This window comes from Amblyomma americanum, chromosome 6 (genome assembly GCF_052857255.1).
Source record: "Amblyomma americanum isolate KBUSLIRL-KWMA chromosome 6, ASM5285725v1, whole genome shotgun sequence".
Taxonomy (NCBI): domain Eukaryota; kingdom Metazoa; phylum Arthropoda; class Arachnida; order Ixodida; family Ixodidae; genus Amblyomma; species Amblyomma americanum.
In genome coordinates, this window is record NC_135502.1 from 9,299,098 (window position 1) to 9,318,223 (window position 19,126).

At 46.9% G+C, this 19,126-nt stretch overlaps 2 protein-coding genes across 4 annotated transcripts in view; both read left to right on the forward strand.

Annotated features, from left to right (window-relative positions):
• LOC144136269 (acetylcholinesterase-1-like) overlaps positions 1 to 4,320 on the forward strand; it is a 45,699-nt gene extending 41,379 nt beyond the window's left edge. For both annotated transcript variants that reach the window (XM_077668477.1, XM_077668478.1), the window contains exons 2-3: positions 1,111 to 2,652; positions 4,008 to 4,320. In XM_077668477.1, the coding sequence (XP_077524603.1) occupies positions 1,130 to 2,652; positions 4,008 to 4,179 (1,695 nt within the window). In that variant the 5' untranslated portion in view covers positions 1,111 to 1,129 and the 3' untranslated portion in view covers positions 4,180 to 4,320. The remainder of the gene's footprint in view (positions 1 to 1,110; positions 2,653 to 4,007) is intronic.
• Positions 4,321 to 5,865: 1,545 nt separating this feature from the next.
• On the forward strand, positions 5,866 to 18,985 carry LOC144136266 (acetylcholinesterase-1-like). Of its 2 annotated transcripts, XM_077668473.1 has the most exons (3): positions 5,866 to 8,597; positions 11,153 to 12,693; positions 16,221 to 18,985. In XM_077668473.1, the coding sequence occupies exons 2-3, from the start codon at positions 11,153 to 11,155 to the stop codon at positions 16,399 to 16,401; spliced, it is 1,722 nt and encodes a 573-aa protein (XP_077524599.1). In that variant the 5' UTR covers positions 5,866 to 8,597; the 3' UTR covers positions 16,402 to 18,985. The 2 variants fall into 2 exon arrangements, with proteins under 2 accessions (XP_077524599.1, XP_077524598.1); XM_077668472.1 differs by having other exon boundaries at positions 5,866 to 12,693.
• The last annotated feature ends 141 nt before the right edge of the window (positions 18,986 to 19,126 follow it).

Sequence of the window (19,126 nt, forward strand, 5' to 3'; positions counted from 1 at the left end):
GTGAACACGAGGACCAGTAATTTTCATAAATAACGGTGAAGAATTGAAGAATTAACGTTTATACAGGCACCACTGTCCACCCTTTGATCGTACCTTCTTTACATGGCTCCTTTCTATTCCACACCGTTCTGCTGAGGCTATTAGAAGTTTAATCGTTCTGCTAAAGTTATAAAGCAGTCAAGTCAGCCAAAGGAAGGCTTCAGTGCGCGTAGCATTATTCAGATGTCGATTAAGTAATTCATCCGTGTACTCAGTGGCAAAGCTTCGCCGTCAAGCATGTAATCGGATGTTCAGAATCGTTGCTTTGCTCTTTATTTTTCAACTTAAAACTTGTTAATTACTATTCGCATGGTTACTGTGGAAAAATAAATTATTATTATTATTATTATTATTATTATTATTATTATTATTATTATTATTATTATTATTATTATTATTATTATTATTATTATTATTATTATTATTATTATTATTATTATTATTATTATCAGCATTCAATGTTTTCTCAAATAAATCGAATATCCGCCTTCAGGTGTGTCGTTAGGGGTACACCACTTTGTAATTCGCCCAGTCTTAGTGTAGGTATCTGAAGTGGATTAACTTTTATTCCGACCGCTGTCCAAAGGTAGAGCGCATTCAGAGTCTCGCTGCCAGATTCATCTTCTTATCCGAATATCGATACTGTTTACTGGTCACTGGTACGCTTGCAATGACTGAAGCTAGAGCCCCTTTTCGTCGCCAACATATCACCGAATTAAAACTTCTGTATTTACGATAACATAATAGAACTGTGTTGGAACTAAATTTATGCATCCGGTGCACAACCTCGGTAAGCTGACCAAAGTGATCATTTCGAAAAATCGTTTTTAATCACGCAATTAAACCGCGGAACAGTTTGCCGACATCGATAGTTCAGTTTTCGTGTTAACTTTTTCATGGATTTGTCGTTACCTCATTTGATGTAACCCTTTTCAATGAGGGAAGCACTGTTTGAAGTATTTGTAAGGAAATAAAAAATATTAAAGTAATTGCCATCTTCAACAGCTTTTTACTGTAGTACTAAATTGTTCTGCTTCAATCAGCACACAGAATACTTTTTTCCCTTTTCAGGCCACTGTCCCGACGCTGAATGGCCAGGATGTCGATGCACGCTTCAATACTCATCGTGTCGCTGCTCGTCGCAGCAGAGCCATTGGTGCCAGCGTACAAGATAACTAAACATGATCCTGTGGTTAAAACCCAGTCGGGCTTACTGCGCGGCTTCAAGGAGGAGGTGTTTGGTCTGCCCGTCGACATCTTTCTGGGAGTTCCGTATGCAGAGCCACCAGTTGGGAGCCTGCGTTTCATGCGCCCAGTGCCGGCAAAGCCGTGGCTTCGAGAGTTCAAGGCCCTTTTCTTTCCTCCTTCCTGCGTCCAGCCTTCGGTGTATTTCAACGAGTTCATCAACATAACTGGAGACGAGCGCAGTGAAGATTGCCTCTACCTTAACATATGGGCCCCGTCACGCGAGTCATCGGGACCTAAGGAAGAGCTGAAAGCCGTGATGATTTTCTTCCATGGCGGAGCTTTCTTCTTCGGTAGTACCAACTGGCACTTCTACGATGGTTCTAAGCTCGCCGCTTTGGGGGACGTGGTGGTGGTGACGGTCAACTACCGCTTAGGTCCGTTCGGCTTCATGAACGCGAAGAATCCGCCTAAGTCCCTGGGAAACCAGGGGCTGCATGACCAGAACTTGGCGATGCGGTGGGTCAAGCAAAACATCCGTTACTTCGGCGGAGACGACGATATGATCACGCTTTTTGGACAGAGCGCGGGTGCCATTTCCATTGGCTACCACCTTGTCTCGCCATCCAGCAAAGGCCTCTTCAAACGCGCCATCATGCAGAGTGGCAGCCCTTATTGGACAGTAGCGCAGATGGAGAAAGAGGACAGCTTCATCAAGGCAGCCATGAAGCTCAGTTGCGTCGATCGGGGAGTGGAAGAGATCACCGACTTTGATTCTGTACTAAGCTGCCTGCAAGAAAAGAATGCCTCGGCCATCCTGTCTGCACTTGAGTCCAGGAACGGTCGGGTACAGCTTACCTACCACCCTGCTCACGGCGATGACCTTGTGCCCGAAGAAGTTCCAAAGGCCATAAGGGAAGGTTTTGCAAATGACGTCGACATTCTTGTTGGTGTCGTCAAGGATGAAGGAAGCGTCTTCATAGAGTACTATATGTCACCTGTTCTAGACTTTATGGATGTCTCCAAGATTCAGAAGGGAACTATGGACGTTTATTTCATGCTGCTGTTCAGGTTCCTGCATCAAAAACAAGTGCAGGGAATACGGGACTTCTATCTTGAGACAGCGACCGAAGAGCCAAGTAGCTTCCTGAGGAACGCCTCCAACGCTATGGGCGATTTTGCGTTTCTCTGCCCTCTCATGTACTTTGCCGAAGACTACGCCAGGAGGAACAATAGCGTCTACTTCTATGAATTCGCTCACCGGCCAAGCTACTCGTGGAACGCTCCGTGGGCGGGTGTAGCCCATTTCGAGGAGATTCCATTCGTGTTTGGTTACACCCTTGACAACGACCTCTTCAACATTACCCAAGAAGAAAGGGCGCTTACTCTTTTCATCATGTATACGTGGACGCATTTCGCCAAAACTGGGTAAGTCAGAGAAAACGGTAAGATATGAAACGCAACGCAAATATTCGGTATTTAAAACAGTTACTTCTTATGTTAGTGAAGAAATTCCAGTAGTCAGTGCAGTAGGATTTTCATTTTGTCTGCCCATTCTTTTAATCTTTATTGTTGTGATGAGAGCACAATGGCCGTTAGTGCTCAGGGGCAAAGAGTTGGGGTAGGGAGCGTTTGCGGTGTTTGGAGGATTTGGTTAGAGTGCAATACTTTCAACCTAAATTCCACACACAGAAATGAACAGTTGTGAGAAGGGCACCTGACAAAGCGTAGGGCATGGTATAAGCAGAAAGACATCGCACTACATCGGCGTAAGCCCAGTGAAAATTGAAGTGATTATGGTCGAAAATTATGGATATATGACCTAGTCATTTGAAAACATACTAAGAGTAGCTCTATAGGCACTGTTTATCTCAAATAAAGTTACGCTGATGTTATGGAGAACAAGCGGTGAAACGGCTATTAATGAACTAAGATTTTGGGAGCCGCTCATTGCATTGTCCGTGCGGCATATGCTGTGACGAGAGCAAAGTACCACACGCGTTCAACTCTTGCAGTGAAAGGACCTATAGACTGGTATGGCTTGTCATGGCAGGAAACCTTGATGCTCTTCGACAGATGAATGACAGCGTAATGAATATCAGATGACAAGAGTTTCCTATTTTGCCGCAAAGTTTCAAATTTTGCCGCAAAGTTCCAGACACCAGTGGTTTAAGTCAGATGTTAACACAGAAATCAGTTGTTTTTTTACCTGTGGAAGGCAGCCTATTGTTTTGCTACCCTGAAATCATTCCATGGCAATAAGGCATGTTGATGACCAAGCATTCTCACACGCTCTTTCTAATACTTCGTGGCCAAACCCGTCGCATTACGCCATTAAGCCCTAACACACATCTTTAAAAATCTTTTAAACGCAATCGTCCTCGCTGTGAGCTACATGTGAGCCTAAGGGCAAGAGCACAGTGTTGCTTGTTGCTATAGCCGTCTCTTATGAACATAATGCGCGCAACAAGCATCCCCAAGAGCGCGGAAACTTGAGTCAGAAATGAAGTTAAAAATAAAAGACGGGGCACTCTTACTTTGGGTGCATATACTTAATGTAAAGCTTAATGTAAAGTCTAAACGATGCTGAGGAATCCCGATGTTAGCCCACACTCGCCGTGTCTAACCGTTCCTCACAGTGACAGTGGCGTGCGACTGTGACTGCGTCATCAGCAACGTGTGTGCCTCAGCCATTTCCGCCTACAAGCCATGTCGAGAGGCTTGCCCTAACGATGCCTCTGCGCTGTCGCTGTTGGCGTCTTGTCTCCATTCTCTTCTCGCAGGCAAGTGCCGTCAATCAACGGCAAGCAGTGGCCGCCATTCAACGCATCCCATCCGAGCTACGTCGAACTGAACCTTCCGGAGTCACAAATCAAGTCGCCGCTCTCGCACCAGCGGTGCGAGTTTTGGAGATCTCGGTTGCACGGCCAGAGCAGGACCACAACAGCACGATGAAGAAGAAGACCGCGGCATATCCCCATTCATCCTTGTACATAATGCCTCTCACACATTGTCGGAAAAAAATATATACATCATGCAGCACTTCATTGATGTCTTATACTAAAGCCGGATACCATTGAAGAACGCAGTGGCAAATCCCCTCAAAGGAGGCCTTCCAGCCAATGGCGTCGACTCATTGGCTTGACGTCGCGGTTAATCACATTTCATAGAGGCACCTGCCAGCCACCAGTGATATTACACTTGCGGATTTACTGCGACGTCGTGAGAGCCAGTCGACGCTATTGGCTCGAGGGTCTTCTCTAAGGGCCACTCGCCGCTGCGTTCTTGAGTTGTATTCAATTATTTACAACCTTCTAAGCGCAGCGAGAAAATATTGATGCACAGAAGTGTACAGGAGGCGGAAAGGTCCCTTTCTGCGGCTACGACTTTCTAGAAAGCTTAATTCCTCCTAATTACCATCTGCACGAAGCACGCCTTGGAAACGAGGGCCATCCTGGATTCTGAATTCAAGGCTAAAACTTCGTTATGTTTGCAGCGTAACTATTAAAGACCTCAACAAAAAATGCTTCCCCTAAGCACACTGAATACAACTGTTATTAGCAGGCGTCTTGGCGATTGCCTGACGTAGATCTTTTTCACACGTGAGCACCTCAGCCTTTTAGCCTCTGGGTCTTCTCTATTTCTGCTTAACCAGGCTTGACCCTCATGAGTGCCAGAGGAGGAGGAGGAAAAATTTTTGTTCGTGGACCAGCGTAATTATCGCGCGTGGGCTGGTAGCCCCGTCAGCTGGCTTTGAGCCCTTGGCGCTCTGTGACCTTGGTGGCTCGTGCCACGGCCCAGAGCTGGACGTCCGGGTCGGAACTGAGAAATGCGGCCTCCCCCTCTTCAGGACTATAGAGCTGCAGTTCCGACGGAAGGGGGTCATTAAGTCATACAAGCAGAATGTGGGCGAGTGTGGCTCGGTCACCACACTGGCGGTGTTCTGGAGTGTATTCTACAGGGTAAACGCGAGCATATATATGGCGGGTTTTCGGAAAGTGTCTCTCAGTAGTTGTCTCTATGAGACTTGCTGAGGCTTGGCGATGGAGATGCGCCCAAAGGCCAGCATTACCAGTACCCAACCTATGGGACAGGTCTTTTTTGTCCACCGGAGAATAGTGGCGAAATAATGAGAGTTTAAGAATTGTCGCAACGTGTGTTCACAGTTTAGTTCAAACTGTGAAATATACGACGAAAAAAAATTGTCTGCGTTCCGCGCAACACGCAAAAGAAACCTACTGCCATTTCGATTGGGGCGGTGAAAAGAATGAACATTAACGGGTCCTCCAGTGCGTCGGCTTCCGGCGCGCTGGCATGCAGAACTGCCAAAAAGTAAACGTGAGCTAAAAAGAGAAGCTGAAGGAGAATGCAAAGTTAGCACGAACATAAGCGCTGCGCTTTAAGTTTTTTTTTGTCTGGTTCACTTTAACTGTGATCCATATTTAAAAGTGCGATCACTTTATATCATACCGCAGCTGTTCTGAAAAATAATGGGCATATATATCTGCGGTTCTGAAAACACAAGGGAAGTATTTTTTTTTTTTGTTTTAGTGGAAGCGATACTGCAAGGCTCTAACCAAATAAATGCTACTTTCCTAAAGCAAGCCGACCTCTAAACATAACCAAAGGTTCGTGTTGTAAAAGGCTTTGCACTCGTGGCACTCGCGTGCATTAAATACGTTTGCACTGTCGATGTCTTGCAACGTGAGGGGAAACCGCCACTTCGTAAACTTTAATGGAGCACACAACCGTGTAACGCACGCAAAATTTAAAAAAAAATCAAGGTAGAAGAGTTAACATATATTGCGCTACATGAAATCTCTCTCAAGTAGAGTGTCCGACTGCTCCGACGTACCGGCTCCTCTACTTGAGACCATTCGCGGTAGAAAAAGATCCACCCACAGAATTCCACGGCGATAAGAATGCATCGATTTCAGCATTAAAGGCCTGTCTGCTTTAAAAAGAACAATATTGCATCAATAGCATTTGCTGACATTTTCTGCGTGGAGCGCTGCTGTTTAGCAAGTCGTTACGCCCCGACAATTCGCTCGCAAGAGTGCTCCTGCAGGCGTTAGTTGGAACGCCGATCGCGTCGCCTTGGGGTAATAAAAAGCGCCCACTCTGCCGCCGTGGGAAATGTGCGCAGCCAGAGGAGCAGAAAGCTAATGCCACACCTGAACTTTCCGCGCATGCTCGCGACAAGGCCGGCGCAGTTTCCCTGTTGCACAATTGCCAAAAACGAAATGTTTCGAGGGGCGAACAAAAATAAATAAATGGCTCTCTTTGTACCTTAATGCCTACGCAGTGCACACGCGTAGCGGCGCTGACGCAAGCGCTCGCCTATCTCATGTAAGCGTGATCCTCAGCCCTTTCTTTCACTTTATGTTCAAGGACGGGAAGGGGAACAAAGAATGCAACTTTTAAAGGAAGTCAGGAATCCGCATTCGCGCGCTTTTTCCTGCGCATAGCCCGAAAGCGTAATAGAGGTCAGCTCTTGGCTAGCATGCAGCATGCGCTCAGTTGGAGACTCCACAAGAACAAAGGTCTGCGATCGCGATTCCAAGCAACACAGCTTTTTAGCAAGGTTTTGACGCAAAGACGACGATGTGGAGTGCACATGTTAAATCTACACCGGCATAGCTTAATGCATACAGCTATGGGCTGAAATGCAAATGGCAAGTCTGAACACAACACAAACACTCCTAATAAGATGATACATCAGTGTAATTTGGCTGTATGATTAAAAGAAGGCGAATGAAAAATGTTTGAGCTGACATTTTTTTTTAACTAACTGCTGTCCAGAACTGCTTCAGTCTAGTGAGAAGCAAGTTGGGGAGAGATGTTTTGTAAAGCAGTGTTTAGATTCTCCTACCTTGGAGTCGAATAATTTGGCCCCATTGCGGTAATTCTGCCGCGCCAGCCACCTTTTGGTAATTCTAGCAGAATGGAATTTCCGTTCCTTTTTTTCGTTTTTAAGACCTTTGAGCGCAGGATTAAACCAACGTGGAGCGCTTCGGTCGTTGATTCTTTATGGTCGCAATATAGATACCGATTATTTCAGGCCTTTTTCAGATTTGAACAGTGTCCAATTTAGTTCGACAAGGTGCGCACAGAAATCAACAGACAGAAATTTCAAAGTTTTGATCAACTCTTCTTGAACCTGCAATAATTGCATTTGCATTATCAGGTGAGTTTTTTTTTTTCGGATTTCATCTGCCTGGTATAGCTTGCATCGGTATGTGTCATGGGTGACTCTATCAGCTCGTGCATTGATAACAGTTGGTTAAAGAGCTTTTTTTGTTCCAGCAGCATACATGAAAAGACCTGTAAAAAAAAAATGACGTTCGCATATGTTTCCACGTCAGAGCTCTCCTTTCATTAATCGAGTATGCCTATCGGCTATCCGGTGCTCTTTCTCCTCCAAACCAGAAAGCGTGTCTCAATGGGCGATTGGAATTCACATCTTGAGTTTCGACTGTACCGCTGCGGTTATCTTGCTCCTTAGCGGAATCGGTGAGCGGCTTCGGATCGCCGACCGTAATACGCCATAAGCAATCAGTAATTTCAACGTTGCCGAAGCGGCAAGGCGACTCTATCGCTAGTTGTTGACAAAGCGCTCGCCCTTTCCTTACGAGCGCAGGTCGCACGGCAAGGGAATTGAGTAAATCGCCGAGCGACACGCTTGGAAGGGCGCGCACGTGGGCTCTAATCGAGCGTCACCACCAGACCCACGAGGAAGCGCCTTCGCTTCTTCCGCCCGGCGTAGAAAGCAGAGCGGCCCGCGCCGGAAGAAGGCGCCGGATATCTCTCAGCGTCAACGTGGAAAATAATCGGCGCTCGAATCGTGCTCTCGCCTCGCTCCTTCCGGGTTTTTTGGCCTTGCCACTTCGGGTCCGCGTCGCGCTTTCTCCTCTCCCCTCCGGTGGCGGCGCTCTCGCCCGGACCATCCTTCTTCGCCCGGTCGAGCAATGCCAGGGTCAACGCCTCCCAGGAATGTCTTCTTCGCACCTCCAACGCGCATGCTCAGTACTTTAAGATGCATGCATGCGGGCGATTTCCGGACGCCACGCCCCACCAATACCGGCGCGCGCGTGGGCTCCACGAAGCCGAAGAGGTCCGCCGGCACAGCACGCGGAAGACTGCGCGCCAGCTGACAGGTCCCTCCGTCGATCGAGAGGGGGTCGCGAGCAAGAAAACCTGTCCCCCAGCCGCGGTGCGAGTGCGATAAGAGTCCCGCCGTGTGTGTCGAGGCGACGACAACGAACCCGGCGGTGCCTCGCGTCCGAGGTCGCGTAGCCTTGACATTGACTGCGCTTCCCATCGCGGTCACGGCCGGCAGCGTGAGTGACCGAGGACACGCCTCTTGAGTGGAGGTGAGATTTTCTTTTGCGCCTCTGCGCCCGACAAGAATGGTCGTCGACTTGCACGTGAGGCCATTATATATAGTTAGCGGTTAACTCAGGCAGCACGTGATCTAGATGGTTAGGCAACACGGGAAGACCAGGGACGGCACTCGCAGCACGTCTTTCGAGTAAGTGGAGCTCGGTATTGGTCAGCGAGTTTGCCATGGCTCTGATAATTTAGTCATTACGCCACTGACTGTCACAAGTGGCTAGCGCTGCATTTAAGATAGGTCTTGTCAATTCGACCGGTCTTTTACGCAGCTGAAGTCACATGCTGTGTGGTGCATACGCACTGCTCCGAGAAGACGTCAGTTGTAAGGCGTGTTGAGTAATATGATAAAACTGGCAAATTCGCAATTTTATTTTTCGGTTTTTCTGTTCCTTTAACAAGGAATCCTCGAAATAAGTGACACGTTTTCGAGGGGCATGCTCTGAATTCATCTTAAACTGATAACTGCTGGACACGCAACTGGGTGGAACACTCGGTACATCGGCCCTGGCTTCATGTTTCTTTGCACAGCGAGCCTTAGTGAATTTTTATGACATTCCACAAGCGGCTTCTATGTCTAATTGGCGCTAATTGACGTTCTCACTCGTAAACTACACAAAGAAAATGTACTCCTGAATGTCGGCGTCCTCTGAAGTCACGGTTTCCTGGCGGTAAAACGCTCCCACGGCTGTTTTGTCTTTTTTTTTTTCTTTTCACTTGTGTGTCAGCGCTGTCGAGCAATAAAGGAAAAGCGGCCGCTATCTCGCCAAAGCGTGTGTTACGATGCCGTCATCTTGCAGGCTTTGATATAATCAAGCGATCAAGCGGTACAGCAATTCTAATACGACGATTTCAACGGTTCAGAGTCACTGCAATAAGAGAGATTTAACGCGAACACAAAGGCAGTTCTTCCATCAGTTGGTGAGAAACACAGCAATACTCTCGTTCGGCAACAGCTTCGACGATCTAGGTTACACCTGCTGCGTTGAAAAAAAAATTGAAATACAGTGACTGGTGGAAGCAGAACTTTAATTCAGGCGTTGAATTTTTTTCGAAAATGGCCAAGTATTACACACGTTATGATCATTAAGATTCCATTTCTGTAACTTAACATCTTTGTCACGAGAATGAATGTCAAAATTTTGCTAGAAAGATATTGTTTACATTGTTATTTTGCTCGAATAGTATGTGGGGTGTAACGTCGAAAAGTAGCATGCGTGAGGTTTGAGAGGCGTCTTTGTATAGGGATCGGGGTTAATATCGATTGCTTAGGGTTCATTAATGTACCCTGACGTCGGTCATGCAGCACAGGGGCGTTCTGGCATTTCGCCTCCTTTGAAATAAGACTGCTGCGGCAAGAATTCGATCCCGCAACCTGGGGCTCAGCAGCCGAACTCCGTAGCCACTACGAAGGGCGTAAACATGTGTTACTGTTATGGACCCTCGGAGCTGTTTAAATTTAAATTCTGCCTATGCAGACCGGAAGACTTTTTTAATGAATCAAAATTTTGTAACGGACTGCACTTCAGTTTTCCTAAAACCTCAGGATTTTTCTAATTTATTTCAGCAGCCGCTAAGCAATTGCAATTCACCATCCTCGCTTATCTATATCGGTGCGCCTGAGCTGTAGCTTCCTTTTAACACAAAAGTTTCCAAAGAAACAGAAGAGGCACTTTCCACCTTCAAGCTTAGCAGCTAGAAGTTTGAGCGCATCGCTACCGCTATTGCATAGCTGCGCAGTAGTCACAAAGAGCTGCTTTGTAATATTGCTCATTTCTTGATGCCCCCTGGCATCCAGAAAATTTGTAACCTTGTGTTCTCAGCGATGTAGATTGCATGCTCACACTGCAACTGCTAACTGGCAAGCGTGGTCATCTTAGACTCACAATACAAACCTGGCTGCAGCTACTGCATAACACGAGTTCTGAAATTCCCCAATCCGGTTAGTCACTTCAGTGTATGCCACTGAAAATCTTTGCATGGAAACAGCGCAGCAGACGGGACATTCCATGCAGAGAATGTACCAACTATTCCGGCTTACTCCTTCACTGAAAATCGTTTACGGGACGTCTTTGTGACATGTCAGTGTCGTTTGAGCTGCTCCGGAGAAACATATTGAGTTTACGTCACCTTCTTGTGCTACTCATCGATCTTCTCAGTTTCACATTGCGCCTAACCTTCCGCCATGGGTGAGAAAAAGAAGCCCACAAGGCTAATATGATATCTTTGTAGACCACATTTCAACGTCCTTACATTAGTGAGCGGCAGATAGTATTCTTCTAGTACAAGCCACTTATGATAAATTTCTTGACCCGCCCACAGAACATTTATCGTGCTACATAAGCTCGAGCACGGCAATAAGAGTTAGCAATGCAATTCAACTTCGCTTGCTTTATCTTATGAAGGCCGCCACACTAGAGAAAGAAAAGACAAATAATTCTCAAATTCGGCGTAAAAGATGCGTTATTTCGGACCGCAAAACTTTTGCTGTGCAGAGCAACATGTCTCCTCTGCTTTCGTTTCTCCTCTCAAACAGATGGCCAGCCTCCTCTGGGTTGCGTACAAAATCGCGGTGCTATGTCTGGTGATTCACGCCGAGTGGACATCTGACGCCACCGAGGTCGCTATTGGTCGCTCCATACCGGACGCCCCCAAGAGCATTCCCGTGGTGACGACCAGGAGCGGAGCCATCGCCGGAGAGACAGTCGAATACCTGGGCAAGACCGTCAACGTGTTTCTGGGCATTCCGTACGCGGAACCGCCAGTAGGTCACCTTCGCCTGCGGAAGCCGCTGCCCGTCGAGCCTTGGCCTGGGACCCTGAATGCAACCAGGAGGCCCAACCAGTGCCCGCAGAATCCTTTCGGCTGGCCGCCCATGCCCGGAAAGTCGTTCAACTGCAGCGAGGACTGTCTGTACCTCAACATATGGGCGCCGGCACAAGCTGACAACGCCGAACCGCGGAATGTCATGGTGTGGATACACGGCGGTGACTTCCTGCTCGGGTCGTCGAGCTGGGATTTCTACGATGGCGGCATGCTCGCCGCGTACGGAGACGTTGTTGTTGTCTCCATGAACTACCGGCTCGGGCGGCTCGGCTTCCTGAACGCTGCTTCGGACGAGGCTCCCGGAAATCAGGGACTACACGATCAGAACATGGCATTAAAATGGGTCCGCGACAACATCGTCTTCTTTGGAGGCAACAAGAGTGCTGTGACTCTGTTCGGACAAGACGCGGGCGCGGCTTCGATCGCCATGCACATGATATCGCCGCTGAGTACAGGACTCTTCAGGCGTGCCATATTGCAGAGCGGCGGGCCCTTCTGGAAGCTCCGTACCAGTTCTATGATGGAAGGCCACGTGCCGCTCAATACAAAGTCAGTGAAGAAGGTGCGCAACTGCACGCTGAGGACGCGCAAGCAGATCGACGACGAGTTCGAGCAAGCGCTCGCCGACGCGGTGCTGCGGCGCGGCGTCGAAGACGTGTACCACATGTACGGCCCCACGTTCGACAACGAGTTTCTTCCGTTAAACCCACACATGGCGTACAGCATGGGGTTGTTCAACGAGGCCGAGGTCCTCATCGGCACTAACGTGAACGAAGGAGCATGGGAGTTCCTGCGCCACATGAAGTGGCGGACGTTCGTCAACTCGACTGAGTTTACGTCTCTGAAGCTGTTGAATTACATAAAGCTGTTCTTCAACGAGTACGGCTTTAGGAAGCATTTAGGCTCACAGGCCACGGAGGGGGTGTATTACTACTTTGCATCCAACCTAAGAGGCCTGGACGCCCTACACAACAGGCAATATGTTTTCGAGTTCATCGGCGACTACCTGTACACGTGCCCGACAAGGTATTTCGCTGAGGCCCTGGCCGATCACAACACCACCGTGTATTTCTATCGGTTCAGCCATGGGACTGCTCGGCAGGAAAGGCCAATGTGGGCTTCAGCGACGCACTTCGACGAGATTCCGTTTGTTTTTGGCCGTCCGCTCCGTCACCCGGAAAGGTACACAACAGTGGAAAAGGAGTTGAGTGTTGCCATGATGGACTCCTGGCTTTCCTTCGCAAAGAACGGGTAAGCTACAGTCAGCACTTTCGATCACTTGAGGGCATACTTGAACATTTATAGAGCTTGCTTTATCTCAGTGTGTGAGACAAGAAACCAAAGTGTATGATTCCTTCTATAGGAGCGTTCATTCTTTTGCACAATTTCACTGTACACAAAGTGACTTCTTCATGTGGGCGGGGGTTTTGACACTGTTGAATAGTTTCTTGGGGGATGAATTGTGGGTATTAGCTGCTTTAGAGTCGCAGATGTTCTCGGTTAGAACATCAAGTGACTGGTAACAGCTGAGTTTTAAAGAAAACAGCGCCGCTTCCTGTTGTGCTAGGATTACTTAGGAGGAGCACGCGTAATTCCGTCATTCTTTTGCTCTTCTTCATGCATAAATTTACTCCAAACGAAATAATTATGATGCAGCGGGTTTCCCGGGACACCGAAACATATTTCAGTCACAATTAATTAGTATCATCCGAAATAATAGAGAACATGGTCGCCAAATGACGTATATCCTTTATCAAGCCTATATGACGTTCATGTCAGCCTTCATTATTTCGCTATCGCCTGCCGCACCCTTTAAAGGGGCACTGCGCCGTTTTCCTCAGAGCCAATTATTCTGGTTAAATGTATTCATAATGTGTAAACAATTATTGAAATTGGAGCATGACAATGAAAGTTATTCCACTTAGAAATTTTAAAATAAAAAGATCACGGAAACGCTTTTCACGCGCCCAATGCTGTGATCGGGCGCTACCAACGCGAACTGGGCCTCGCATACGAGTAGTGGCACCTTGCATGCTGCCCATCCAAGGGAGCCCACAGCCGCGCATGCCGACGGCGTCGTCCCTCCGCGTACCTGTCGTAGACTGGGCAGGCGCGACGGACTCAACGGAGGAAGCTCCCCAATTTTTGTTCGTTGGTCGGATTGGATGGCTAACCCCGATACCCCTCGCCTCCTACGTCGCCGCCTGCAAGGCTTTTCTCTTCACACTTTTGGCCGAGGTATGTCACCGGCTTTACTTATCGCTGTCTTCTCGGTGCGGTTTGAACAGCAGCGCTCGCTTCCACAAAAATTTTAAGCGAAGTAGCAGCACACTGAGTCATCATATTTCGGGCACATTTTCCGACTATAAAGAAACGAAGTTCAAACTGGACCCGCGTGTATCTAGTTCCTCTAACTATACAAAATTATTTTACAATATAAAAACACAGCCGAAAAAGAAAGACTGCCGATAAAGGGCAGTACTCACGAAGCATATAATAGCCCATTTACACTACAAGAAATTAACAGTGTACTTTCTTCGGGTAAACAGACTGCACCAGGACCAGATGAAGTCCATTACGAAATGCTTGCCCACCTGTCCGAACACGCTGTAGACTCGCTTCTGAAATTTTTTAACAAAATATGATTATCAGGAGAGATTCCAGAGGCATGGAAAAAAGCCATTATTGTACCGTTGTTGAAGCCGGGAAAAGTACCTACCTCCCCTGGCAATTACAGGCCTATAGCCCTAACAAGCGTACTTCCCAAATCCTTCGAAAGCGTCCTTAACATTAGATTAATGTTTATATTACAATCCCGTGATCTTCTTGACATCCATCAGCGTGGGTTTAAAAAGGCGTGCTCTACAACCGACCATCTCGTCCGCCTAGAAAACACAGTCCGAGAAGCATTTATACACAAGCAACACTGCCTTGCGGTCTCTTTTCGATTTAGAGAAAGCCTATGACACCACATGGAGGTTTGGCATACTGCGGGGCCTTGGAGACTTCGGAATCCGTGGTAGAATGCTAAAATGCTTGAGTGACTTTTTGACCAACCGTTCATTTCAAGTACGCCGGGGTGCCACTCTTTCTAAGAATTTCATTCAAGAAAACGGCGTGCCTCAGAGGTGCATTTTAAGCACCACGCTTTTTATATAGAAATGAATTCCCTACTAAAAATAATTTCAAAGTCTATCATGTATTCTGTCTACGTCGACGATCTCCAGATTGCTTGCACATCATCTAGCGTTGCATCGTGTGAGAGGCAGATACAGATGACAGTAAATACACTAACAACATGGGCAGACAAAAAAGGTTTCAAGTTTTCTACGCAAAAGTCAGTAGCTGTTCTTTTTTCGCTTAGAAGAGGGCTGCACACTGATCCCTCCCTGTATTTAAATGAAGTCGCACTGCCAATTAAAGATGAGCACAAATTTCTAGGAATGACTTATTACAAAAACCTCACATTCCTACCACACATAAACATACTCAAAAAGAAAGCTTCTAAATCTCTTAATGTACTAAAAGTACTTTCACGAAAACATTGGGGTTCCGATAGGACTTGTCTTTTACGGATTCATCGCTCTGTAGTACGTTCTGCATTAGATTACGGATGCATAGTTTATGGATCTGCGAGGCAATCGTACCTTAAACGACTAGACCCAGTACACAATTTAGGCTTGCGTCTTTCCACCGGTGCATACAGGACGTCACCGATAAACTGTTGAAATGGAGTGAATTATAATATAAAAACTGGATCTATATACCAATACCTCCAGTGGCCACTATATATAGAAGGACACATCTTTAAAACAAAACAGCAGCTGGCAACAGCGGCCCATGACCCGCCCGATGCAGTATTACTCCGCTAACCAGTCACGGCAGTAAAAGGAACCAACATTTTAAAGGGGCACTGAGTACAACTCCATGGTAAAAGTTGATTCTCTGGATATATGTTGAGGTTTGTCTGGCAGCAAAGGCGCATTTATCGGCGAAAAATTTGCGTCTTAAAGCTTTAACGCCGGTCTATTCAAACTCATGAAGCCCTTACCGAAGCGGTTCGGTTGCCACCGGTGAATGGCGCTCTAGCGTAGCCGGTGGTGCATTTTACTTGCGATATCGGCCGGTGATGACAGCGCCTGTTTTCCGTTTTCCGCTCTTTTCTAGCTTATAACAGCTCCGTTTTCGATTAGTGTTTTTTATGTAACTAAATCGTAGTACCTTATCGATAAAGGCCAAACTTCTACTTGTCCTGAAAGTCCCTTTAATGTTACACTCTGTTAACAAAATCAGAGCGGTCAAAATGCTTGAGCAGACAGTTTCATTTTGTCATTACCTTTTAGTTTAAAAGTTTTAACAACGGACTATTTTCTCATCGCGAAGGAGCATTGTGTCACATTCATGTGTGTGGTCGGAACTTCACTGCAAGCTTTATTGGAATCCAACTATAGAAGCAGCCGTGTGCGTGCAGCGACACGACGGCAGCTGTACATGTTTAGTTTTAGCGATATTTATGAGAACCATTATGCAAGACTCAAGAAGGTAGCACGAATTGCGCTACTTGGTGTCGCTAGTTGTACTTAATAAGGTTAGGCCATTGATTTAACTGGGGACTAGTTCTTTCACAAAAGAGTTCAAGTATTCCACGTGTCCTCCACGCAAAAATATAAATGACATGTCCCAGCTAATAAAATCACTGAATGCTTTTGTCGTATCCACACATCATAGTGCTTAGTTCGCTTCGTGTAACAATCATCGAATATTCTTTCTGTCTGCAGGAAGCCGAAAACCCCTTCGGGAGAGCCATGGCCGAAGTACTCTGCGAAACGTCCATTGTACCTCGACATGACCACCAGGGGCTTCAACACCGAGACGGGACCGAGAAATGAGGGTTGTTCCTTCTGGCGGACATTCCATAACTACGATCTCTGGCGCAACACTGCTAGGATGGATTTCTGATCAGCGTCCCATATTTTCAGACATAATCGCACTTTCGGCGCCGAAACAGTTCGGCTCATTTTCATATGCGCACTGCTGATAGTTAAGGTGCATCAGTTGAAGCGGCTTCCGGCAAAAGCTGTCGTATACAACGATTCAGCTTCGCATTACGTCATCAGTACACAGTCATTCCCCGCGTGTAAGTGAAAATAATTTATTGCCTTTCATCTAGTGGCTGCAAAATTTGGCAGAACATTAAAATCATGGCATTGACCTTGTCACTAGCCGTATGCAGCATTGAATGTCAGCAAGACGGCCATAGCTAAAAAAATGCGAAGTAAAATGCATGGCAACATTCGGGCGTCCATTTTTGCTTGTGCATCGCTATCATCGTCGTATTCTTTCAAAGCCCATGCTCGGTCTTGGGCCCGCACTGAGAGTTTTGCTCAGTCAGTCTGCCCTTTCAAGCGCATGCCGGCGCTGATGACTCAGTAGCTAGTCGCGCTAGAAGCCTAGAGGTCGCAGGTTGGCTTACCTGCTTGACCAGTTTGTAGTTTTCTTCTTTTTTTTCACCGTTGAGAGCAGGATGGATTTATGAGCACCTCTTAAAGAAGTAGGTCGGTCGGGTGATCCTAATTCCGTGATCCATTTATTGAACCTTTTTCCCTGAAAAATTGGTGACCCAATGCGCTTTCTTTTTAATAAATTTCTCTTTCGGTGAAGGCGGTCGTACTCCCGTCCCTTCTCTTTAAATCCGCCCTTGGGAGAGAGACAAATATGGGATAAGACTCCTGAGACTTTGCGAGAACGTAGCTCACAAATCTTCCATTATACATACGAGCATTTTATGCGCAAAGGAAAAAAACTTTCATGTTTGGAAAAAAAGAAAAATTTCTTGCCACGTCGTAGTACGTCTTCTCAATTTCGTTCTGATACGGACATTTTATTCAACAATTATAGAGCAGTATGGTGGGTCTAGAAATTAACATGCAGAAAACCAAAGTAATGTTCAACAGTATAGCAAGGCAACAGCGGTTCACAATTGGCAATGAAGTTCTGGAAGTGGTGAGGGAATTCGTCTACTTAGGGCAGGTAGTGACAGCTGATCCGGATCATGAGAGGGAAATAACTAGAAGGATAAGAATGGGGTGGAGCGCATATGGCAGGTTCTCTCAGATCATGAATAGCAGGTTGCCAGTATCCCTCAAGAGGAAAGTGTACAACAGTTGTATCTTACCGGTACTCACCTACGGGGCAGAAACGTGGAGGCTAACGAAAAGGGTTTAGCTTAAGTTAAGGACAACGCAGCGAGCCATGCAAAGGAAAATGATAGGTGTAACGTTAAGAGACCGGAAGCGGGCAGAGTGGGTGAGGGAACAAACGCGTGTTAATGACATCCTAGTCGAAATCAATTGGAAGAAATGGGCTTGGGCAGGGCATATACTGCGAAGGCAAGATAACCGCTGGTCATTGAGGGTAACGGAGTGGATTCCAAGAGAAGGAAAGCGTAGCAGGGGGCGGCAGAAGATTAAGTGGGCGGATGAGATTAAGAAATTTGCAGGCATAGGGTGGGCGAAGCTGGCAAAGGACAGGGTTAATTGGAGAGACATGGCAGAGGCTTTTGCCCTGCAGTGGGTGTAGTCAAGATGATGACGATGATGAAAATATGTACAAACCACTCAATAATTTCACATATTAAATTGCGCTATCTACGGTTCGATTTCAGGCTCGATTTCTGTACGACATTTTTGTTGCGTTGCCTGATGGCCAGCGGCGGACCGTGTTTGACAGGTCTGGGGTAATCTGCGGACACTGTCTGAGGACTGCGAGGGCCACTAAAGGTAGGCTGAAACCCGGCCGAATAAGTCAGTGAATCTTTCATTTTTGAAAGAACATGATTATGTACAAATAGAAAATGTTCTGCCCCCGTTCCTTGATTTTCTAATGCGATAACATTTAGGTTGTCTCACAACAAATTTCCGGCGTCTTCGTAACAAAAATCAATGATTGGTCAGTTCTCTGATGATGTCATCAGGGTTACATGACTACAAATGACCAATCAGAGAGCACCGTGAGATTTTAGATTCCCCACGAAATTCCCTGATTAGTCGAGAGAGGTTGCGTGTCCTCGTGACGTCTTCCCAACCTGCCTGTGATTGTGAGCAAATTGCGCTTCGTTGTCAAATTCAATTCAGTTGTCACCTGCCCACTATGGCGTTGCTCGTCGATTGACCGCTGCGCCAGGGGTATCAGGACTTCACGCGATCTATGACCTCGATTGAAAGGGTCGTGACGTTGTCAACAACGTGTGATCACCAGTGGACCAATCATAGGGCGGCGCCAAGGTTGAAAACGTGAGTACCCTCAAAATCTGGAAGCTGGCCCACCCCAAGAACTTCTTAAGGATTCCCGAAGCTTTGGAAGCAGGCCCAACCTAGAAAAGGTATTAAGGTGGATTAGTGGATCGGATTAGCATAATCTCATATGATAATCCAATGGAAGCTACTCAAACATTCTAGAAGGTGATGATTCATGCATACCATATAAGGACGATGGAACCTGCTCCACCCGGAGTTTTTCGGAAAATCACAAGAAGAACATTAGGCACTCATTGTAGACACCGCAGCAGGCAACCTAAGCGTTATCGCATTTTCTTTAAGTATGCGGTTACGAAGGCCCCAAAGTTTTTTTGTTTTTTTTGTTACTTCCCGCGCTTGGCAGGCTTTCTGACCCGCATCTTGTTCCC

What these genes read in the sequence shown, in the direction of transcription:
- LOC144136266 (XM_077668472.1), top strand. Translation starts at nt 11,075, where the DNA reads ATGCGTTATTTCGGACCGCAAAACTTTTGCTGTGCAGAGCAACATGTC. An exon ending in CTTTCCTTCGCAAAGAACGG is followed by an intron (nt 12,694 to 16,220) that starts GTAAGCTACAGT and finishes TTCTGTCTGCAG; the next exon opens with GAAGCCGAAAACCCCTTCGG.